General features: G+C 33.4%; 2 protein-coding genes across 2 annotated transcripts; both read right to left on the reverse strand.

The window, feature by feature from the left end:
- Positions 1 to 7,418: 7,418 nt before the first annotated feature.
- Positions 7,419 to 8,654, reverse strand: LOC139841761 (uncharacterized). The gene has a single exon (XM_071831966.1). The coding sequence runs from the start codon at positions 8,652 to 8,654 to the stop codon at positions 7,419 to 7,421; it is 1,236 nt and encodes a 411-aa protein (XP_071688067.1).
- Positions 8,655 to 9,404: 750 nt separating this feature from the next.
- Positions 9,405 to 11,905, reverse strand: LOC139841762 (uncharacterized). The gene is made up of 2 exons (XM_071831967.1): positions 10,600 to 11,905; positions 9,405 to 10,462 (listed from the first exon to the last, which is right to left on the reverse strand). The coding sequence occupies exons 1-2, from the start codon at positions 11,903 to 11,905 to the stop codon at positions 9,405 to 9,407; spliced, it is 2,364 nt and encodes a 787-aa protein (XP_071688068.1).
- Positions 11,906 to 25,846: the final 13,941 nt, after the last annotated feature.

The raw sequence follows: 25,846 nt of genomic DNA on the forward strand, positions 1-25,846 counted from the left end.
TGCCACAATTGATATGAATATTTTTCCCCTGATTATTATTGCTTGGTAACCTAAGAATTAGGGAACATCACTAATTTTAAGAATTAGTGCATGCCTAATTGACGCGAATCCTAAAGGTAGCTACCGGGTTTAACACCCCCACCCAGAATGTTCACTAGACGGAAGAGCTAGTGGGCGTGGTGTTTGGTACTTCAAAGTTTATATGATTATTATTATACAGACGAGATGTTCTGTTTTGGGGATATTATTATGCGCATTATACGTTAAGGTCAGTTACCAAGCCAAGCTATGAAAGCCATGAAAAGTGAATGTTATGTATCGAGAGAATGATTTTATACACAGGTTATGTGTATGTTATTTTTGTGCACGAGATATGTGTACGGTTACTATGATTTATGAAAAATGGTTGCGTACACGAGAAAGGTGTACTGTATTTAAAAGATATCGCATGTACATTAAAGGTGGGTATAGGATTCGGGCCCATTTGTACCATACAGGATTTAAATCTTGTGGTCTATCAAAATGATGAATTTTATTGTTTTATGATAAACCTATGAACTCACCAACCTTTTGGTTGATACTTGAAAGCATGTTTATTCTCAGGTATGAAAGAAATCTTCCGCTGTGCATTTGATCATATTAGAGATATTACTTGGAGTCATTCATGACATATTTCAAAAGACGTTGCATTCGAGTCGTTGAGTTCATCAAGATTATTATTAAGTCAGTATAGTTGGATATATTATGAAATGGTATGCATGCCGTCAACTTTCGATGTAATGAAAGATTGACTTTTCAAAAACGAATGCAATGTTTGTAAAATGTATCATATAGAGGTCAAGTACCTCGCGATGTAATCAACTATTGTGAATCGTTTGTAATCGATATGGACTTTGTCCAGATAGATTAGGACAGGTCCTTACAGTTGGTATCAGAGCGGTGGTCTTAGCGAACCAGGTATTGCATTAGTGTGTCTAACTGATGGTTGATTAGATGCATTACTGATTCTGGACTTCGACCGTGTCTGCATGTCAAAAGTTTTGCTTATCATTTCGTGTCAAAAATTTCCTGCTTATCATTCATAGGGAATCACTTGCTTATCATTCTTAGTCTAGACACATCTTACTGCATTGATTGCATGAATAGTGTATAGACAAAACTCATATCTTAGCGTATCTGCTAATTCATATCTTAGCGTATCTGTTACTGTAAACTTTATCCGACACGTTTCCTTAATTCCCTCCGTAATTTACGGGATCTTCTGTACTATGTATAGGTATTCTATGTAATTAGAATATCATCCGATATCCAATAATCATTTCATAACGAAAAATCCTTTATTCAATCGTACGAAATGGAACTCACCACTAGTTCAAGTTCCTCGGATTTCGACAACTATTCCGATATGGAGTTTCACTCGAGCTCTAAAAGCGGTGTCACCAGAATGAATCAATCAATCAGTCATCCCCAATTCATCTGATGAGTTCGTAGTCTACTTAATCATTGGAGACAAGAAGAAGGCGTTCCTTTCCATCTACCGATTTTCCCTCTTGGCGAAGAACCTGAAGCACTTACCGGCGAATCAGCCCGAAACACCATTTTCACCCTTATTCCTAGGATATCTCGTCATGATTACATTCTATCTAAAATTCTAAACCTTATTCATCTGCTTGTTCCGACGGACAATCATCTCGGAATAATAGGAGAAGTCAACGAGCTTCGCGCTCGAGTAATCAATTTAGAAAACGTGGTGCAAAACTTACCAGCTTCAGCAACAGCATCATCACCAGTACCACTAACAACAACATCCGCATCTCACACCTCAACATCACAATCTGTCCCACGAATATCAACATTATACACACCATAGATACCAAAGAGTACCAACAAAAATAACCGATGAAGTATTGATCCATAACTTCATTAATATTCTGTGAAGAATATGTGATTCCTAATAGTTAACAATGAAGTATTGAACCATAACTTCATTAATATTCTGCGAAGAATATGTAGATCCTAATAGTTTTAGAGATTACTTATTCTAGCTTAAACCGAAAAGCAAATGAGATTAATATCATAATAACACATTAAATCCGTGATTCCATCTGAAGAAAATATATATGCAAGTATATTTTTATAAAGATTGTAATTAAAAATTCTTTTATGCAAACTGTTAATGGTGAAAATATTTTAACGTGTAGGTAATACCCGAGGAATATTTAGATTTCACATTAATAAGTTACACTGTACCTTCTTCGAATCTGACTCAACGTTCAGTCACTATCCTACTTGTATCCATAGATATACGTATCCGTTCACCACAGAATAATCATTTTCGTTCAATTTCATATTTGGATTTTGACCTATCAAAATTCAACAAGTGGTATAATGAAGAAAACATTGAACCAAAATAAAATTTGCTAGAAACAAACGAACTAACTAATTAAAATATTGTTAAGAATCCACGCTAACTGTTCCTAGCTAACTGTTAATTCTGTATTACCTTTTATTTATCGCAATTTAATTATCGCAATTTATATTCTCGCAATTTTATTTATCGTCATTTAATTTCTGTTATTTATTTTACGCACTTTAATCGGGACACGTATACAAGGTTTTGACATATCATATCGACGCATCTATATATATTATTTGGAATAACCATAGACACTCTATATGCAGTAATGCTGGAGTTAGCTATACAGGGTTGAGGTTGATTCTACAATAATATATATAGTTTGAGTTGTGATCGAGTCTGAGACATGTACACGGGTCACGATACGTATTAATTAATTCGAATATTATATATCTAACTATATATGAATTATTGGACTATTAACTAAGGACTGCTATTATTGGACAATTAAAATGAATTAAAATATTGATTATAACATATGAAATTAAACAATTCTTCAAGTTTACCACTTGATTTCATCTTAAACCTCAATTTGTATCTTGACGATTACAATCTGCGTTCAAACCTTTCATGATTCTTGAAAACACCTCAATCGAGAGGATGAACCAACCGCACTTCATCTACGGAAGAAAAGAATTATGCATATAGTTATGCACCTGAAAAACTCTCAGAAACTGAATAAACGTTTAACACATAGCTGTGTTAATTCCTTTAGTGTTATTATTACCCAAAATAACTTTGCAATCCCTTTCCAAATTAGCCAATTTTGTCACAGCTCCAACAAGTTAACTTCGACTTTTCACTCGGATTAGCTTATTATAACCCTGATATATAAGTTGTCTTTCATCATCGATACCGGGAAACCATTTATATCTCACCCCATTAGCAGTAAATTTACCAACAACTCCGTTAATCTTTGACTTTTCGAGAAATCACTATGTTCAGGGAAACCCTATCATTCACTCATTTACATCTTATAACGAGAATTACTACCTACTACCGGGAATTAGCAATTAGTATTTTGAAATCTCACAGCATGTCTACATCAACAGTTATATGTAAACATATAACATTTATCTCTTAGAATTATGATCTTCAATTCTGAAATTCTGAAAAGCACCCAGTCTACAAATCAATACCACAAATTCTGAAAAAGCTGAACACAACAGCAAAAACTGTACACGACCTTAACCGTCGAAAGTTTGATGATAAAGAATGGAGTATTGGAAACACTCAATAGAAAATTTAGTACCAAAAAGCGAATTATGCGAAACTATGAAGGAAGCCGTGGACAAATCACAAAGAATAAGTATGACTTCAAGAATCCAAACGATTTAATGCCTGCTGAAATCTTTAGCGAATATCTTGCTCCTTACTCTAAACCCTTGCGGACAATAGTTTCCATCATCCTCTAATCTTAGATATTCAAAGATATTATCGTATCTTTCATTATAAATATCCTTGATATTTCTGAATATATTTTCATAACTAATCTTATCTGAAATCATTATTCTCTTTGAGCTATCAGTGTTACATCATATGAGAAACTATTAGTTTCTATATTCTGTAAACTTTCGAGTTTAAAATACGAATGTTTTGAAGTAGTGTTGGGAACTGATGCGTGAGTTAGTATAATAACGTCATCATGATGATTCACATATCATAACATCATCATGTGCCATGTTACATAACTCTTTCATTCTGCTTAACTTCTGAACATATCAAGAAAGTTTATTCTTGATAGTTCTATTCTCAGTGATTCTGGTAATTTGACAAATCAAATCGTGCTATTACGTTCTTTCTTATTTAGAATATTAAGTTCATTCGAAACTTCATACTTACGAATTCTGGACCATTACTCGCTTTACCTGAGTTCGAGAGGAGAATAAAAAGGCAAAGAGCTCCAGAATATAAGAGAAAATATAAAGCCCAATAACAATATGGAGGTCACAAACCGTGGATATTAATACGAATAGCAATATAAAGACTTGGGAGGACTAAAAACACTATAAACCCAAGAGCATAATAGAAGTAGACAGATTCCTCCGGTGGTAGATGAAAAAGGAGAATGATCAATATGAAAGTCAGGAATATATCCAGAATTAAAATCGGATGAAGCATATTGATTGATGATTTGAAAGAATGAATTAAAATATAGAAATTGGAAGTGATGGGAAGTAATGAAACGGAAGAAGTTCATTTATAGTGAAAATACCAGACAAAACAATCGAGACAGATGATCGCATTTAATTATAGAGATCTTATTTTCCCATAAATTCCGAAGATTCAGATCTAATAGATTTCCAAAATTTTCTTTAAATCCCTTGAAATCCGGAATTCAACCAAGACAACGTCAAGAGTTAAGAACGCACCTTATTTTCTAAATTCAATCGTGACTACGTCAAAAGTTATGGAAAATCTCCATTTCTTTATCTCAATCTTTTGTGATAGCTTCATTCATACGCTTCGATTAATCGAATTATTTTATTCCTATTACTCAATGGTAATAAAACTCTAATTTCTAGCTCGTATGTGTCATGAAAACATATTTATTGTTAGCCATGACTATCTCACTCAAATTTCGGGACGAAATTTCTTTAACGGGTAGGTACTGTGACGACCCGAAAATTTCCGATCAAATTTAAAATTTATCTTATTATGATACTCGACACGATAAGCAAGGTTTACAATGTTGAGTCTTAAAAATTTTGGAACTAGGTTCATATATTCAATTGACCTTTTGACTGTTCTCGACGATTCACGAACCACTAATTGAAAATAGATACATATATATATGAATATATAATTTGAAATGTTATATGATTTAATTATTAGAATTTATTATGTAAAATTAAAAAATAACATATAATAATTATTATCTATATATATAAATAACATATATATAGAATTAATACACCTAATTTGTTATATCATTATAATTAGTAGTAAGATTTTAATTTTAAGTTATGTTGATTATTTATTATTATTATTATTATCTTTATTAATACTATTATTATTATTAATAACATAAGTATTATTACAGTTATACGTAATAGAAAATAATACAATATATTATTATCATTAATAATATAATTATTAGCATTTTTTATGATTATTAGTATCCTTATTAATTATAATTATTATTAATATAATTATCATTAATATATCTATTAATTATATAAATTATATAAAAATTGAATATCGTACAAACTGGTTACCTGTATCTATTCTTCTGTATCTGAATTTGTCATATGCCTTTGAAATGTAAAGAAACCGAATATAAACCCAGCTACACAACAAATTTAATAAGACTTTATAAACAAACTTTATTTAATTTCTTCCTTTACTGTTTTATTCGAACGACTCTTGTCTCCATTCAATTATCCATCTGATTGATGATTGCTAAAAAGCGTACAAAAATTAGATTCCCAAACATTAGGACAACTCCAAAGTCTGTTATCAACTGCTATCAAATTTTTTATTTTATTCCCTGACCAATTAAAAAAAAAACAACGACTGATACATTCTTTAAATCAATTCAATGGATCAGTATTATGAAGGACCTCATTCAGTTCTTTCACATGTACTATCAATTATCAATCTCAACAATTTTATTTAACGAATTAAATTAATTTTTTTTTAAAAACAGTCGTTCATACTCTGTACTTGATCCATTTTCCAAAAACCTCAATTTCGAACTAAACTCAAAATCTGGAAATACAGTTTTACTAGGAAGGATCTAAATAAGCTATCTGTAAGTTTTCATGTCTCAATTCCTTGAATTGATTGCGAATTTCAAAGGTCAAAGATAATTTTTAAAAGTCAACTAATTGTTCATCGCAAAAATTCAAATCGTTGTGGATGTTTCAGATTCAATTGATGAATCAAAAAGCTTCTATGAAGGTTTTACTATCAATTTCGTTTTATAACTTCAATCCAAAACCATCTTGAATTTAAAATCACGACTAGAGTTATTTATATATTTTTTTTCTTCGAACGCTGCTGCTGTTTTTTTTTTTTTTTTTTTGTTGTGGCTGTTTAATTGAAGTAACAATCACAAGCTTTTATGTGTTGTCATTAAATCCTAAAACCGATTTCAAATCCAATGATATGATTAAGATAGTGCCTGGTTGATTAATTCCATGAAGAAGAAGAAGAAATTATAACACAGAAACACTAGTTAAATAAATATGGTTTGGGTTTTTAATCAGAAAGCAGGAATAGCGGAATAGTGTGGGTTGTTGTTGGGTGTTCGAGAGGTCGGGGGTTCGAGTCTCATCCGGGACAATTCTTTTTAGACAAAGTTTCTAAAGGGTATACACATTTACTTCTAGTTCTATTATCATTATTATTATTAATTGTTATGATTATTATTATTATTATTATTGTTATGATTATTATTATTAATAAACTAGTTGCAGTGCCCGTGCATTGCACGAACAATTGTATGGTTTGCGGTTAGTGTGGTGGGTCGTATAGCAATCGGGTAAAGCGGCTAATTCCTTTGGTAATTGGCTTAACAACAATCATATTGAGTTAGTATGAAGTTAGAGATATATGAAATACACATGAGGTTTAATTTATTTATCAACAACCATACAAATGTTTACAAACAAAAAAAACTATAGTCTCATAAGGGGGTTTTGTGTTGGATGAAAATAACGCGTGTATTATAAAGGAGGAGAAAGGGAATGGTGAACATAGTTAGTCCACTGTTGATGTGCCTTCGACTTTAGTAGCAGTTGATGTGTAGGAACAAATCCGATGCCTTTTTTGGTATAATATATCTATGGTAATGAAGCAAATCAAATCAATCAATGTCATTATGTGCAATAGTAATAAAGTGAATGAGTATATGAAAGTAAGATACTAATAAAATACCTCGCGAACGCTGGTGTGGTGGTGGCAAAATGTGTGTAATCTGCATTGTGGAATAATAACATCAAATCAATGTGTTGGAGATGAAATAATTAAGCAATTGAAATTAGTAGCAAGCATACCTCTATGAATCATGTTTCAAGTTGAAGAAAGTTTCCCTGTACACTACATTTCGTGTGTGACCCTTTAAACGTTCGTCGCTATCATTTATCATGACTATTTTTAAACCAGCTGGATCGGTTACTCGTGATAGGGCAACGTATAGTTGACCGTGGCTAAAAACTGGTTTCGGTAGGTAAAGATCGACATATTTTAAAGATTGTCCCTGGCTTTTGTTTATTGTCATTGCATAACAGGGCTTGACTGGGAATTGGATTCGTTGCATCACAAAGGGCCATTTTGTTTGGGCCGACGTTAGAACAATCCGTGGAATGATGACTGATTTTCCTATATGTGAGCCTGTTATAATCCGGGCTTGAAGAACAAACTTTTGGAAATTTGTTAGGATGAGACGTGTTCCGTTACACAGCCCTGCGCTTGGGCATAGATTTCGTAACAACATAACTGGTTGACCTAATTTTAGCTTTAGTTTGTGAGGAGGAACATCTGGGAAGTTTAATGTATTTAAGTATTCCACGGGATATGTTTGTTGTTGTTCCATGTTGTCGGTTGATCCCTTGCAAATCTCATCAGAGCTTTTGTATGTCATTGTTGCTCCTTGTAATTTTTTGAACATATGTTTATTAATCTCATCTGCGTCGTCATTTCTTGGTGTCAAAATAGCCCTCTCTCGTAAGTAATCTTCATCTTCTTGTCTCACGGGGAAATCTGGAAATATTGTGTCAACGATCGTTTCAATCGGGGGTTTTTTGGACGATACAATGAATTCTTCGGGAATTTTTATCCATGTTGGCTCATCCTCCCCATCTTTAGTAATTGCAGGAACCTTACCTTCCCCTATATCTAGTACCCATTTATTGAAGTTTTGTTTTCGTGTATCAAGATGTCCATCTGGAGTGTATTCATTTACCCACATAATGCGGGATAGTGTGTGCAGATTACAATGTTTCCATAAGTCGGACCTGTTAATGCATGCATGAACTATTTCTTGTCTTTTGCCTTTTGGTATGACTGGAAGTATTTGTCTAAAGTCGCCCCCTAGTAAGACAGGCATACCTCCGAAAATCTTTGATCTGTTTCTGTCATCCTTCGCCCCTAAAATGTCTCGCAAAGTTTTATCTAGGGCCTCGAAAGTGAACCTTTGTGTCATTGGTGCCTTATCCCAAATTATTAAACGAACTTCTTGAATAAGCAATGCCAAGTGTGTTTGTTGTTTTATTCCGCATGTGCTGTTTTCCATTAATTCGAGGGGGATGACAAATCGGCTGTGCGCTGTCCGGCCTCCGGGTAAAAGCAATGATGCGATACCTGCAGTTTAGGTTTGTTAGTGTTTTTAGGGGTATCATGTAAGAAATATTTTTTTGTGCAGTAGGTAATAAGGTAATGGTAATATGAGTTGCCAATCATATGTAGGCAAAGGTAAACACACCTGAAGATGCAACTACGAGCACAATCAGCCTTTCTGACCTTAATTTTGCGAGGACGTCATTATATAAGAATGTTGTCCCGGTGCCGCCGGGACCATATAAAAAAAAAGACCACCTTGTTGTTTATGAACAGCATTAACGACCTGGATATATATTTCTAGCTGCTCTGGGTTGAGTGAGCTGAAAAGGGTGTTATGCAAGGTAATCATTTCTTTTATATTGTAGTTTAATTCCTCCCGTATTAGACGATTGTCCATTTGGGTTAGCATTGATTGGTCTGGCTGCGGAAGCTCAGGGAAGTCAGCTAAAGATTTGCCATTTTTATTTAAAATGCCTTGTATCTCAACTAAGCAATAATTTTTAAGCTGAGCCTCGGTTAGGATCAAATCTGGGAAGTTGAATATTTTTCTTTTTTTATAGAGAATGTCCTCTAATAAAGCTTCCCAATTTAGTTCCCATAGTGTGAGTGGTTTGGTTACATTGCAAAAGAGTAACACGGTTACAAATAAGTCCCGAAGTTGCGAACCTGTTGCCCATATCCTTGCTTCAGAGATGGCTTCTGTCTATTCTTTATCATCGTTCAATAAACCATGTGTAAAGCATGCATATTTAAACGTGGGGTATAATGTACCATCTACAGTTCGAATTTCTTCAAAAGAACGGTGACCTTTAACTATGTTCAACAACATCCGCAGGTAGTAACGTTCACCTGATGCAGGATTTGAATAGACAATACGTCCGATGCATGATCTTAGTTTTCTCCGGGTCCATATTTTTGCGTCTTGGTTCCACACATAATCTTTGGGCAATTTCGTGTAAGTTAGGGAGCGCGCATGTTCATCCTGTTTGTTAAGTTCAAACCACTTGGTGAACATTGTCTCTTTAATGCTCTCTCTGTGTAGAAGGGGAGGAAGTTGTTGGGAATCGCGCAATGTTACTGATTGTTGATTAGGTAAATGGTATGACAATTTGATAACCGATGGTCTTGAATAATGGATGTCAAACGAAAACAATCTCCAGACGGCCTCACACGGTGATAAATATCGACAATCCAAATAATTCTTAATTTCGTCAACGTCAATAACGGTTTGGACTGTGGAGTTTTCGTTGGGGATCATGTTTTCTTGTATGACTATTGTTGCTCGATCCGGACCTTTGTTTAAGTATTTGAATAAGTACTTGATTGCACGTGATCTATTGCACCATTCGACATTAATATGGGCGTTGTACTTGAGCAACAAATATCTGTTGTAGGGGACAACAAAACTATTATCAAGGTTAGTGTTGTTCTTGTGAAATTTGACTCCGTTGTTGTGATGCCTATAATTGGCATACCCGTCTTCGTCAATAGTGGTTTCTGCATAATATGGTTTAGGAAAGTGTTTTGAACATTTCCTATCAATAATGCAAGGAGTATCCATATGCGCACCACCGCAAGGTCTGTGTAACATGTATTCAATGACTGCTTTAAACCCTTCAGGATCGTGTATTTGAGAGGGTATCTCTGCTGATATGAGGTCATCGATGTCGGCTGGTGTCTTGCACTTGTAATCACGTGTCAACCATATTAACATATGTACATGAAGTAATCCGCGCTTTTGGAATTCGATAATGTAGAGGCCTGAAACAACATATGGGATTAAAGGGATTGTTAACATATATGTAATCTAGTGGGGGGTTTTAAAACGGTAAATTATCAAAGTCAAAAAACATGGAATTATGCGTGGATGCAAATGCTTAAGTAGGCGTTCATAATACCTGCTTGACATGTTCCAAATATGTGTTCTTTCATGATATCATTTGTAAGAGCATCTAGTTTCTGTTTGAATACTCGGGCGACAATCTCAGGGCGATCTGGTGCCTTTTGACCGTCGATATAGGAGAGCATTTCATCAATTTCGGGCCATTTTGGGTTAGAAGTGAAGGTGATGAATAAATCAGGATTATCAAATTCCCGACATAAAGCCATTGCATCTTGATAATTTTGGACCATATATCGTGGACTCCCTGTATGAGAAGCTGGCAAAATAATTCTCTTTCCGATTGATGCTGCTGACGTGTCGCCCCTTGTAACAGCATCACAAACATTATTGTATAGGTCGGTTCGCAACTCATTTTGGTGATGTCTTACCCACTGCAATCTTTGTTCTTCAACAGATGTATATGCGTCGACCAAGAATTTTTGGAATAAGCGACCACCTCTTAGGAGAGTTTTGCCCTCATTTTCATGATGCTGAATTCTATAGCAGTAGTACTCTCGTATTGTGACGTAACCTCTGGCAGTCTGCCTTTTCCCGCTATTATTATTATATGGTATCGCTTCGTGATATCCGGTTTCACCATATGGAAATAGTAAAGGGTATTGCAACGCCATATAAAGTTGATGTATATTCTTTTCGGGGCACAATTCTTTTTTTTGCACAATGATATCTCCTGAAGAATTGCAGTGGCCAAAGTCGCTAGTGACTAACGCAGCTATTTCACCAACATTGGGTGCATTATATTGTCGTGAGCTGGTAATCTTAGCAACTAAATGTAGTTCACAATCTAATGTTGGGTTATTACTTGACCAATCCCTTGCCATACGAAATGCCTTTGCTACGGCACTGTACTCATCTAGCATGTTAATGAGATTCCTGGTTAGGGTTTCATCAACTGTCTCTTTAGAATCATGGCATAAGAAAGTAGACATACGATTTCTTGCTTCGTTCTGTGTATCATAAAAGTAGAGTTGTGCATATTTTGGTGGCCCTGCAGCCTCTGGTATAAGTGAACCAATTTTATGATAGGTTTGCCCGCTTATCCTAAATGTATATGGACCTCGGCCACGGTTAACAGAATGGTCTATTTTAGCCCCAAAAGATGTGAAACAAAACATGCTGTTATATATGCGTATTTGTTCTCGGAATTTATATGATGTGGAATCATTGTAATTAAGCAATGTTTGCAACAACGGAGGAGACGGCATGAGCTGTGGGAGTAACACTTTTCCATTCTGACAACACATCGAGAAGGACGGTCTGGAAGTATTTTTTGGCTTGTTATTCCGCTCGTCATACCACATTGTTGCGGAATAGTTCCGGCACTTAAATGAAGAAGGTCCATGAGAACGGTAAGAAATATGTGTGCCTGGTGGATTAAAGTAACAGGGGTTTTTCAAATTAGAGTATTCAAAATAGTAATAATTTTTTCCAAGATTTGTAAAAGACAAATTTATCAAAACACATTATAGTGCCAATACACTTACAAATAACTCTGTTATTTTGCACAACATATACAAATTTAGCAACATACATTTCAGTAGTAAAAATATTAATTATTTCAGATTATTAATGAAACAGTATATACACATTCACAGCAAATACCTATAAAATATCATATGCATAGAAAATATCGTATACACGTTGCAGCACTATACATGTACAAATAACTCTGTTTTTTACTATGTTTTTTCTATTGTTGTCAATGTCTAATTGTGTAGGGATAACTTTAATCAACATTATTTTTTTTCAACAATTAGCGGCAAACACAAATTTTCGCAAACCTAAGTGCAACTTATCATTAACCATTGGCATATATTATGTATGAAGTAGAAGGGAATTCAGTAGGCATACAGATGGGAACCAATAGATGATAATCTATGAACTTTGCTTCTCAAACGCTGCCGTTTATCAAAATTTGGGTAATTTAAATAAACAACAACACTTGTAAATATTTTAGTGTGGGAATGATTACCTGCGGAGGTAGATGCGGGTGTTATTGGACGTTTTGTACAAACTCTGGGATCCGTGGCCAACGCAACTGGGACAATATAATTAAATGGAGTAAATAGACGGTGTTATGTTAAAGTGTCGAATATTATGAAGATGGAGTATGATTTCTCAAGTTACCTGTGGAACATCCGGGCACTCGGGTAACTGTCTGAGGACTGCAAATATATGATGGGTCCGGTGTAGCTATGCTCGTCTTGGAGGGGGAAGTCAATTTCAGGCCATAGTATTTCTGGCTTTTTCCATCATGTGTGTTCGTTGTTGATGAGTAGAGGGATAGGTGACCAGCTAACAAAGTCGATGGAGGCAGGAGAGAGTTATCTGGTGTCAATCAGGAAAGTCGATAGAAACTGTTAGGAGTTGGCAGATTTCGAAACCAGATTTAAAGACACTTCAGCAGCCCTATTGATGTAATTACCTACTGAGTTGGATGCGGCGCTTACAATGGTATGGGTGCCTACGTTCTCATGCGTATTTAAACTACCTGCACGCGTGATACTAAATTCAGAAAAATGCTAAAAAGGCAGAGATACGCTGAAAAAGGGGATATAGGGTATTTGTATGCATAGTGTTGGGGTACCTGGATGGTTCGGAGTATAAATTGGAAAACTGCCGACCGTTGTAGTTTCTGTCCTCGCACCTGCAATTTGGTGTGCGCGATGTCGGGTATTTAAGACCAGGCCACCGAATGAAACTATTCCACGAGAACCTGATGTCTTTGATGATGTGTAAATTTTCATCAGGCCCTTTAGAAAATCCGAGAGTTGAATCTGTGGTAAACCACCTGGTAATCGGAAAAATATTAAAAAACATCCATGTGTGTGTGTGTGTGTGTGTGTGTGTATATATATATATATATATATATATATATATATATATATATATATATCAGGTATACACATATCAAAACATATATTTTTATTCATATATATATATTGTTACCTATATATTGATAGATACATTTATGTACGTGTATATATTCATAACCATAGACGTATTTGTACATTTCTATATACATGGGTGTTATTACCTAAGTTTCCACCATACCTGACTATACAGGGGTGTTATTACCTAAGTCCAGATGGGTGATAGTGTTGGCGGGGTTATTCTATGCTTGGTCCTGAACACCTGTACTTGCTGAACAAAGTGGCGATAGCTGAGTATACAGGTTATGGTGAATACTGACTTCGAGAATGGAATGCACGTGCATAAATAAGTCAGTTTTTGTTGGCTGGTTTTTAAGTTTTTTACTATAGCTAGACGAATCAGCAGGCAAATCATGTCAACGTGTTTTGTATAAGCACAAACAAAGCAATAATGATATCATGCCCGTTACCTAATCACAATCTAACATGACGACAACCTGACAAATTACTTGTGGAGAACTATGGTTGCAGGCTGAGGGGTACCGAAGGCGTAAAGTAAAATGCACATATTTTTTGTACAGGGGTGTTATTACCTGAGTCGAGCTGTGTGATATTGTTGGTGGGGTTAGTGTACACTTGTTCCTCAAGACTTGTTCTTCCTGCACGAATTGGCGATAGCTGAGTATACAGACTATGATGAAAACTGACAGCGAGAATGTAATGCACCGTTCATAAATAAGTCATATTTTATTGTCTGGGTTTTTTGGTTTTTAATTATAGCTAGATGAATCGGCAGTCATATCATGTCAACGTGTTTTGTGTGAGTCTAAATTTTTTTTTTTTTAAACCATAGCTAAATTATGATGTTAAATGACTTTAGGTTGTTATAGCTTCACAAAGTAAATGAACAAAATTCATATCAACAATTAATAACCATCTTTTTTAATCGGTTCTAGCATAAAAGTTTGGAACCGTAAAGGAAACAAATGTTATATTCTATTAGGTCTAAAATTTTAGGATGGTCGATGAATAACCTGGATGAAAGTACGGTGGGTGGCGTATTATGAGACCACAGAACACCTGCATTCGCCTGTTTGGTCCAGTAGATGTTGAAGTGTGAATTGAGATTGGTCCATTGAGTAAATCTGTGAGCTGCAGATGCTTCCGAACGCCTGTAAAAAAAATTGATCAAAGGTTGAATGGGAAAAATAATTCAAGTTTAAATGGGGAAGACAACACTGGGCATTCCTTTGGAAATATGGGCAGAGGGGGAGGGCAATGTAGTTGAAGCCATGTGAGATGAGGAGTTGCTAGAATGTGCAAAGTATACTTATAGGGGTGCTCAAGAAAGTAACAGATGGGACTATTAGTATTCATAGGGGTGTTAAGTTTTCCAGGCTAATTAATAGTGTTGTATATAAGTTATAGACTTTAAGAGTAGTAATTGTGAAGGGAAAACATGAAAGGGTTCTGTCATTAATAAACTGAATTCTGAACCCAGTTGACCCGACCCTTTGGAAACAAACCTATATGGCGCGTGTAATTAGAGTGCTAAATTATACCAACATGGTTCCTCAAAGCCTCTCTGCTAGCCAAATAAAAAGTGGGAGAGGTTGGGCATTAATCTTTAATAATTAGTACAAACTGTCCTGTTATCAGAATTGCATACATGTTTAAAAAAACTGTTAACATTAACAGCAAGAAAAATTTATCAAGTACGCATTTAGCCTTAATGGTAACAAATTATTCCTAGTTCATAACAAAAAAAAAAAAAAAAAAAAATATACTGGTAGAACTAAAATTAAAGCAACTAATCAAAGGGAATATGTTTTTTTAAGCTAAATTTTCAATCAAAAGGAAAGTGCTACTAATTATTATTTGCCAAAACAAAACAATAAAATGCTTCCAATTAAAGCACCTGAGTACACCTTCCACCAAGCATGCAATGGCAACTCAAAAAAATCTGTCTTTAACTTGACAAACTCGAGTTACTTTCTTTCGCTTTTTACCAACGACAACGTAAGTTTTTTGAGCATGCCCAGTGTCCAATTTTTAAAAAATGTACATGATTTTGTTGCTCACAACTTGATCTAACGTATTCTTCACTATCACCTGCAATTAACAATGTCATTTGTGCATAAAAGTCAATAACTTGACTTAAAAAAATAAAAACGGGTATACAAACTTGTACTCGTATTAAATACCATAATGAGCAGTTTGTTGACTGTCAATCTAAAACGGGGCCTCAAGAGATTCGTCCCAAACATCTGCACTACCAGTAGAAGCAGCTTCAGCCTCTTCTTCCATTGAGAGCCGAATATATTCCCGATGTGCAAACCGATCCCATTCTGTTAATGTAGGATTCTCACGTTCCTGTTTACTAAAATGGTTGTTACGTATATATATGTTCACAAATGTAAGTTGGTTTGTAAATATGATACAACAATAGCTGATCATGTATGTATGTACCTGACGTATGAGAAACGGATCGCGAGTTTCAAAGGCCATGAACTTATTAAGGTTGAAAAGGATATTGAATACACTACTGGAAAGTTTGGTTCCTTTTAAGTCACGTAGGGTAAAATACCCATCATCCTGCAATTAAGGAAAAAAAATTATCAATGACAACCATATTATTTGAAAATTAAAAATTATATGTGTAGATATACAATAAAAATTCATAAACATAAACGTTAACATAATTGTCTAAAAACATAAACATAAGCCTCATTTTTTCAAAAAATCCAAAAGTTTAAATTAAATTAATACTTAAATGTTGACCAATATTGGCTTTAACCGGTTTTTGAAGCTAACTATACAATTATAGATGAACTTGTTAACCTAATATGTTTACATTCCACACACTCACATGTAACATGATAAAAAGGGAAAGGAAAAAAAAAGGCAGTTAAAGTCGCACATATAGTAACAACCCATACTAAAATAATAAATAACACAATCAAACACTTTTAGTATTCACATTTACCATAAATGATTATGTTTAAATTTGGGTTTGTATTGTTCGACATCCATAAGCTGAATTTACTGAAAGCAGTGCCAGTGTTTTTTTTTTCCTTTAAGCAACAGATGTACGACATGGAGGAGGTGGGCTCACAAATAATCATCTCCAAATCTATATTTAGCCTTCAAATCAGGGATTTCATTGTTAATCCCTCCAACATTGGTAGTTTTATGACATTTAGAGTTTCTTACCGTGATGCCAAATTTCCTCAAATCCTCGGGTATGTATAATTGCTAAGTTATATTATATTCTATTGACCCGTTTCAAAATGAAGAACCTCGTGTAATCACCTGACGACTTGGATGGGGTGTTTACAAAGGGTCGGTTGCGTCAACCCAGTTTTTTGTAATGAAAGTCCCTGCACACAGGAAAGGAATCTGAGAAAACTGTAAACCAATATAAAAAAAAAAAAAATACTGGTAGAACTAAAATTAAAGCAACTAATCAAAGGGAATATGTTTTTTTAAGCTAAATTTTCAATCAAAAGGAAAGTGCTACTAATTATTATTTGCCAAAACAAAACAATAAAATGCTTCCAATTAAAGCACCTGAGTACACCTTCCACCAAGCATGCAATGGCAACTCAAAAAAATCTGTCTTTAACTTGACAAACTCGAGTTACTTTCTTTCGCTTTTTACCAACGACAACGTAAGTTTTTTGAGCATGCCCAGTGTCCAATTTTTAAAAAATGTACATGCTTTTGTTGCTCACAACTTGATCTAAGGTATTCTTCACTATCACCTGCAATTAACAATGTCATTTGTGCATAAAAGTCAATAACTTGACTTAAAAAAATAAAAACGGGTATACAAACTTGTACTCGTATTAAATACCATAATGAGCAGTTTGTTGACTGTCAATCTAAAACGGGGCCTCGAGAGATTCGTCCCAAACATCTGCACTACCAGTAGAAGCAGCTTCAGCATCTTCTTCCATTGAGAGCCGAATATATTCCCGATGTGCAAACCGATCCCATTCTGTTAATGTAGGATTCTCACGTTCCTGTTTACTAAAATGGATGTTACGTATATATATGTTCACAAATGTAAGTTGGTTTGTAAATATGATACAACAATAGCTGATCATGTATGTATGTACCTGACGTATGAGAAACGGATCGCGAGTTTCAAAGGCCATGAACTTATTAAGGTTGAAAAGGATATTGAATACACTACCAGAAAGTTTGGTTCCTTTTAAGTCACGTAGGGTAAAATAACCATCATCCTGCAGTTAAAGGAAAAAAATTAACAATGACAACCATATTATTTGAAAATTTAAAATTATATGTGTAGATATACAATAAAAATTCATAAACATAAACATAAACGTTAACATAATTGTCTAAAAACATAAACATAAGCTTCATTTTTTCAAAAAATCCAAAAGTTTAAATTGAATTAATACAAAAATGTTGACCAATATTGACAACACTTATATATATATACAATGGAGGTTTGGTCAGTTCTAGCACAAAACGACCAAAACGTGCAACGAAAAATGAACACCAATTAGTAGGCAGGGTATACAATTCGTTTAGTACTCAAGTTGTGACATCGTAAAAAACCTAGCATGGGCCACGATTTGATTGACAGTTACATACCTTTTGTAATCATCCAAGATATGTAGCATGTTGCACATATCTGGCAACACCTACACATACAATGGCTGTGTAGCCAGTGTTGAAACCTGCACATTTAAAAAACTCTCGGTAAGAACCTGTACTTTAGACCTGAGATGCACGGACACAGTAACAAAGTCTATTTTAGGATGACGACATTGTTATCGTTAGATATATTTCTAACGACACCTTCGCTCAAGTAAGAAGGAGACAGGTGACTGACCTATAAAAGGTAATATGGCAATGGCACGCTTGACGCAAAAAAGCATAGCACCTGAGTTGGGAATACCATAGACAAATGATATGGCTGTAATGTATTTAAAAATCAACCAAGCCAACACAAACATAATGAAAATCAAGGCTTCCGATGTATAAGCCAAAATTGCTTTTATTGAGGCAGTTTATTATTTTAAGTAGCATGGAAACCAAACAAAAACATAAGAAAACTAAAAAGTGTCTTAGAAAACCAACATGGAAATTTTAAAGGTCAACAGGCTGACTCTTTTTATTTATCACTAAAAAACAACCTATGCATCAATACAAACGCTAGTCTTGGGATTCGTGTCATCTCCAACTATCTCATCCTCATCCTAGTGTCACTTGTAACCACAAACCTGTGGGGGGAGCATAATGGTGTGTATAAGAATAACGATGGTGCATGAAGGTCACAAACATAAAACATAAGAATTTTAATTGTGCGTGTAGGTCTGGTGCTATACATGTAAGTATAATGTGTGCATACAAATATAATTAACATCTTACTTACGACAGGTGACACGCTCTGCAATCTTCGAAGGAGTAGGAACTTCGACGGTTCTCTTTGCGGCCTTTGCTGCTGAGGGTGAAGGGCTGACCAGCTTCACACATTTGTCGACGGGTCCAGGCCCTAAATCGTCACCCGAATCTTCAGTGGGTGGGTTCTCGGGAGCAATTTCGTGAGGGTACACTTTAACACAATTGAAACTCTCATATGGCCTGTGCTCAAAATAGGATATTGTCTTCAACAAAACGACTTGGTTGGTATTTAGGAGATTAGCGAGCGCAGTCGGCAACACCGTGTTGCAAGTCTCCTAATCGACAACACGTTAGCAAAATAAACGCCTATTAACGTGTGGAGTTTATTAAAAATAGAGCCTTACCGTGTCTAGCTCATGCAACAGCCTCGCTGCATTGGTGTTGGTCAGTTCCTCAGCTGTCTCATTGAAAAGAATAATAACTGTGGTCGCAGTTCCATCTGTGACATCACATTGCACACGAAACCTGAAACATTCAGACACGTGTGAGAAACCCTTGGTTAGAAAGGTAGTTCAGGTGGTTAAGCATCACATTTGTAAAGGCTCCTATCGTCGAACTGAATACCTTGATAGTGGTTCTGGGACAACATCGTTGCACGACTTGCACCAGTGTTGGTTATGCTTTCGTGAGAGCCCCTTCCGTGCCTTGCAGACACTGCAAGTGTTGTAGTACCAGCTGTTTTTTAGGCGGATGTTTGTGATCTCGACTCTGCACTTGAACACGTCGTCCGACTACAATGAAAAGGTAAAAACCAAACAGAATTAGCTGTGTATTTCAATTGATAAGAGAAAGAGAGGTCGTAGGCTGATAATGCTAAAAACGAACATATAATTCATAGCATTATTCCTCAAGAAAGACAAGCTTTTAGTTGAAATTGTTCTATTTACAAGTGATATTCGTTTAAATAATAAAAGGTGAAGACAAAAGACAGATTCGACGAATTGAAGACGCAAACGACCAAAAAGCTCAAAAGTACAAAAGACAATCAAAAAGGTTCCAATTATTGATAAGAAACGTCTCGAAATTACAAGAGTACAAGATTCAAAACGCAAAGTACAAGATATTAAATTGTACGCAAGGACGTTCGAAAATTCGGAACCGGGACATGAGTCAACTGTCAACGCTCGACGCAACGGACTAAAAATTACAAATCAACTATGCACATAAATATAATATAATATTTAAATAATTCTTATAATTATTTAATATATTATATATATTTATAAATCCGTCGGCAAGAAAAACTCCAAACTGATATGAGCTGTAATTTCAAACTCCGCGACTCGCGGAGTTTGAAGGCAAAAATGCCGCGAGTCGCGGAGCCCCAAAAGTCAAAAATCCCTATAAAAGCAACCGAATTCTGATCGCAAATCATCATCTTTTTCTTCTTCTCTTATAATACTACGTAAAAATTTATATTTATATTTTAATTTTAATTTTAATTTTAATCCTAATAATAAGGGTATGTTAGCGAATGTTGTAAAGGTGTAAGTCGAAATTCTGTCCGTGTAACGCTACGCTATTTTTAATCATTGTAAGTTATGTTCAACCTTTTTATATTAATGTCTGGTAGCTAAGTTATTATTATGCTTATTTAAAACGAAGTAATCATGATGTTGGGCTAATTACTAAAATTGGGTAATTGGGCTTTGTACCATAATTGGGGTTTGGACAAAAGAACGACACTTGTGGAAATTAGACTATGGGCTATTAATGGACTTTATATTTGTTTAACTAAATGATAGTTTGTTAATGTTAATATAAAGATTTACAATTGGGCGTCCCTATAAATTACCATATACACTCAATCGGACACGATGGGCGGGGTATTTATATGTACGAATAATCATTCATTAAACCGGACACGGGAATGGATTAATAGCCACTAGAATAATTAAAACAGGGGTGAAATTATGTACAAAGGACACTTGGTATAATTGATAACAAAATATTAAAACCTTGGGTTACACTCAGTCGACAACCTGGTGTAATTATTAAACAAAGTATTAAAATCTTGTTACAGTTTAAATCCCCAATTAGTTGGAATATTTAACTTCGGGTATAAGAATAATTTGACGAGGACACTCGCACTTTATATTTATGACTGATGGACTGTTATGGACAAAAACCAGACGGACATATTAAATAATCCAGGACAAAGGACAATTAACCCATGGGCATAAAACTAAAATCAACACGTCAAACATCATGATTACGAAAGTTTAAATAAGCATAATTCTTTTATTTCATATTTAATTTCCTTTATTTTATATTTAATTGCACTTCTAATTATCGCATTTTTATTTATTGTTATTGTATTTAATTGCACTTTTAATTATCGTACTTTTTAATTATCGCAAGTTTATTTTATCGCACTTTTATTATTCGCAATTTCATTATCGTTATTTACTTTATGCTTTAATTTAAGTCTTGTATTTATTTTTTTTTACATTTGGTTTTAACTGCGACTAAAGTTTTAAAATCGACAAACCGGTCATTAAACGGTAAAAATCCCCCTTTATAATAATAATATTACTTATATATATATTTGTATTTTTATAAAAGTAAACTAATATAGCGTTAAGCTTTGTTTAAAAAGATTCCCTGTGGAACGAACCGGACTTACTAAAAACTACACTACTGTACGATTAGGTACACTGCCTATAAGTGTTGTAGCAAGGTTTAAGTATATCCATTCTATAAATAAATAAATATCTTGTGTAAAATTGTATCGTATTTAATAGTATTTCCTGCAAAAATTTAATAACTATTTTATATACCCCTCGCGAAACATCAAGTATTTTTGGCGCCGCTGCCGGGGAACTTCTTAAATGCCGGAAGCGCAACGCTAATATAAAAAAAAAAAAAAAACGTTTTAAATATTCGAAAATATAAAAAGAAAAAAAAACAAAAATATAAATATTTTTAGGAGTTTGATAAATATTTAAGTTTTATAAAGTTTCTTTGTTTTTATTTTATAAAAACATAAGTTTTATTTAAGTATTTTGTTTTTATTTAAAAACATAATATATATATATATATATATATATATATATATATATATATATATATATATATATATATATATATATATATATATATATAATTTTACTTTTAAGATTTTTATTTATAAAATTATAAAATATTTCTATTTAGATATAAGTTTTTATTATATAAATACTTTTATTAAAACAGAAAATTAAAAAAAAAAACGCGTCGAGTTTTAAACTGTTCCAGGGTTGAATTTTGAAACCCCGCGACTCGCGGGGTTTGATGCTTTAAATAGCGCGACTCGCGGAGTAATTCTGACACCGACAGAAACCTTACTGCAATTAATCACGGAGTAATTATTAATTAATTATTATTAAACCCTAATTATTATTATTATTATTATAATTAGTTTTATTTTAAAGTTTTACTTTTTATTTAATTTATATAATTAGTTTAATTAGTTTAATTAATTTGTAAAATTAATAGTTTTAATAAATAAATAATATAAAAATAATATTTTTATAAAAATTGTACTTTTTACAACTTTTTGTATATTTTTATATTTTGTCCCTTTTTAATCGTTGTAGCGTAATATTTGTATATTTAGCTCATATTTAGTTTTAAACTTAGTTTTTGCCATAGTTATTTTTACTCCTAGATTTTTAGTTTTTGCTGTAGAATTCCTTAAGTGCTTTTTCTCTAGACTAAGATTTAGGTACTTTAGAATTTTGCGACGTTTTTTTTTTTAAGTTTTAGTTTCTTTTTAAGTTAATTCCATTTGAGATTTAGTTTTTCCTGTAAGCTTTAATATTTTTAGACACCTTTTACTATGTACCAATTATCATTCCAATTAGTAATCTCAATTTGCGATTATAATTTTAAGTTAGTTGTAGTAATAAGGTTAGGTTAGTCAAGTATTTTTAAGTTTTATAAGTTTCTTTAATTTTTCCGTCACCTTTTATTTTTCAACCATTTTTCTTTTTCGACATTTTTCCGACGAACTCTTTTTCTTTCTTATTTCTCGCTATTCTAGTTTTAGGACATAGATTTTTATTCTACTTCTTATCTAAATTTCTTAAAATTACGAAAATTTATTGTAAGTGGTTAAATTGATAGACATCAAAATTTTCTGGTTCGTAGTAATAGTTGGATTTGTACGTGGACCGGGTTATTGGAGCCAAACAGTCCTCAATTATATTGAGACCAAACGAATCCTGCCCCTCTGCTGCATCTTTTGGCTATTTGAAACGTGGGCAAAATCAGAAAAGTCTATTAATTGGATAACTTATTAAAATTTTTCTTTCCTTTTAAAAACTAATAGGATATTCAGTGAATGCACCGAGCAAGACGTTCACCACCTTTTGTACATTCACTGTAGTGACCCGAACTTTTTCATGTTTATATATATTAATTGAGATTGATATTTACATGATTAAATGTTTCCAACATGTTAAGCAATCAAACTTGTTAAGACTTGATTAATTGAAATATGTTTCATATAGACAATTGACCACCCAAGTTGACCGGTGATTCACGAACGTTAAAACTTGTAAAAACTATACAATGACATATATATGGTTATATATATAGTTAACATGTTTTTATTATAAGTATGTATCTCATTAGGTATTTTAACAATGAGTTATATACATAAAAATGAGACTATTAATTTAAGAAACTCGAAAACGATATATATAACGATTATCGTTATAACAACGTCTTACTAGGTACATATGAATCATATTAAGATATTGATACACTTGGTTAATTATGTTAAATGATAAGTAAATATATTATTAAGTGTATTAACAATGAAATACATATGTAAAAATAAGACTACTAACTTAATGATTTCGAAACGAGACATATATGTAACGATTATCGTTGTAACGACATTTAACTGTATATACATCATACTAAGATATATTATATATCATAATATCATGATAATATAATAATTTAACATCTCATTTGTTATAATAAACAATGGGTTAACAACATTCAACAAGATCGTTAACCTAAAGGTTTCAAAACAACATTTACATGTAACGACTAACGATGACTTAACGACTCAGTTAAAATGTATATACATGTAGTGTTTTAATATGTATTCATACACTTTTGAAAGACTTCAAGACACTTATCAAAATACTTCTACTTAACAAAAATGCTTACAATTACATCCTCGTTCAGTTTCATCAACAATTTTACTCGTATGCACCCGTATTCGTACTCGTACAATACACAGCTTTTAGATGTATGTACTATTGGTATATACACTACAATGATTAGCTCTTAGCAGCCCATGTGAGTCACCTAACACATGTGGGAACCATCATTTGGCAACTAGCATGAAATATCTCATAAAATTACAAAAATATGAGTAATCATTCATGACTTATTTACATGAAAACAAAATTACATATCCTTTATATCTAATCCATACACCAACGACCAAAAACACCTACAAACACTTTCATTCTTCAATTTTCTTCATCTAATTGATCTCTCTCAAGTTCTATCTTCAAGTTCTAAGTGTTCTTCATATATTTTACAAGTTCTAGTTACATAAAATCAAGAATACTTTCAAGTTTGCTAGCTCACTTCCAATCTTGTAAGGTGATCATCCAACCTCAAGAAATCTTTGTTTCTTATAGTAGGTTATCATTCTAATACAAGGTAATAATCATATTCAAACTTTGGTTCAATTTCTATAACTATAACAATCTTATTTCAAGTGATGATCTTACTTGAACTTGTTTTCGTGTCATGATTCTGCTTCAAGAACTTCGAGCCATCCAAGGATCCGTTGAAGCTAGATCCATTTTTCTATTTTCCAGTAGGTTTATCCAAGGAACTTAAGGTAGTAATGATGTTCATAACATCATTCGATTCATACATATAAAGCTATCTTATTCGAAGGTTTAAACTTGTAATCACTAGAACATAGTTTAGTTAATTCTAAACTTGTTCGCAAACAAAAGTTAATCCTTCTAACTTGACTTTTAAAATCAACTAAACACATGTTCTATATCTATATGATATGCTAACTTAATGATTTAAAACCTGGAAACACGAAAAACACCGTAAAATCGGATTTACGCCGTCGTAGTAACACCGCGGGCTGTTTTGGGTTAGTTAATTAAAAACTATGATAAACTTTGATTTAAAAGTTGTTATTCTGAGAAAATGATTTTTATTATGAACATGAAACTATATCCAAAAATTATGGTTAAACTCAAAGTGGAAGTATGTTTTCTAAAATGGTCATCTAGACGTCGTTCTTTCGACTGAAATGACTACCTTTACAAAAACGACTTGTAACTTATTTTTCCAACAATAAACCTATACTTTTTCTGTTTATATTCATAAAATAGAGTTCAATATGAAACCATAGAAATTTGATTCACTCAAAACGGATTTAAAATGAAGAAGTTATGGGTAAAACAAGATTGGATAATTTTTCTCATTTTAGCTACGTGAAAATTGGTAACAAATCTATTCCAACCATAACTTAATCAACTTGTATTGTATATTATGTAATCTTGAGATACCATAGACACGTATACAATGTTTCGACCTATCATGTCGACACATCTATATATATTTCGGAACAACCATAGACACTCTATATGTGAATGTTGGAGTTAGCTATACAGGGTTGAGGTTGATTCCAAAATATATATAGTTTGAGTTGTGATCAATACTGAGATACGTATACACTGGGTCGTGGATTGATTCAAGATAATATTTATCGATTTATTTCTGTACATCTAACTGTGGACAACTAGTTGTAGGTTACTAACGAGGACAGCTGACTTAATAAACTTAAAACATCAAAATATATTAAAAGTGTTGTAAATATATTTTGAACATACTTTGATATATATGTATATATTGTTATAGGTTCGTGAATTAACCAGTGGCCAAGTCTTACTTCCC

Source organism: Rutidosis leptorrhynchoides, chromosome 4 (genome assembly GCF_046630445.1).
Source record: "Rutidosis leptorrhynchoides isolate AG116_Rl617_1_P2 chromosome 4, CSIRO_AGI_Rlap_v1, whole genome shotgun sequence".
Taxonomy (NCBI): domain Eukaryota; kingdom Viridiplantae; phylum Streptophyta; class Magnoliopsida; order Asterales; family Asteraceae; genus Rutidosis; species Rutidosis leptorrhynchoides.

Coding starts and splice junctions, on each gene's coding strand:
- LOC139841761 (XM_071831966.1), bottom strand. CDS start 8,654: ATGGAAAACAGCACATGCGGAATAAAACAACAAACACACTTGGCATTG.
- LOC139841762 (XM_071831967.1), bottom strand. CDS start 11,905: ATGTGGTATGACGAGCGGAATAACAAGCCAAAAAATACTTCCAGACCG. Junction 10,463..10,599: donor ATTTGGAACATGTCAAGCAG/GTATTATGAACG, acceptor ATGTTGTTTCAG/GCCTCTACATTATCGAATTC.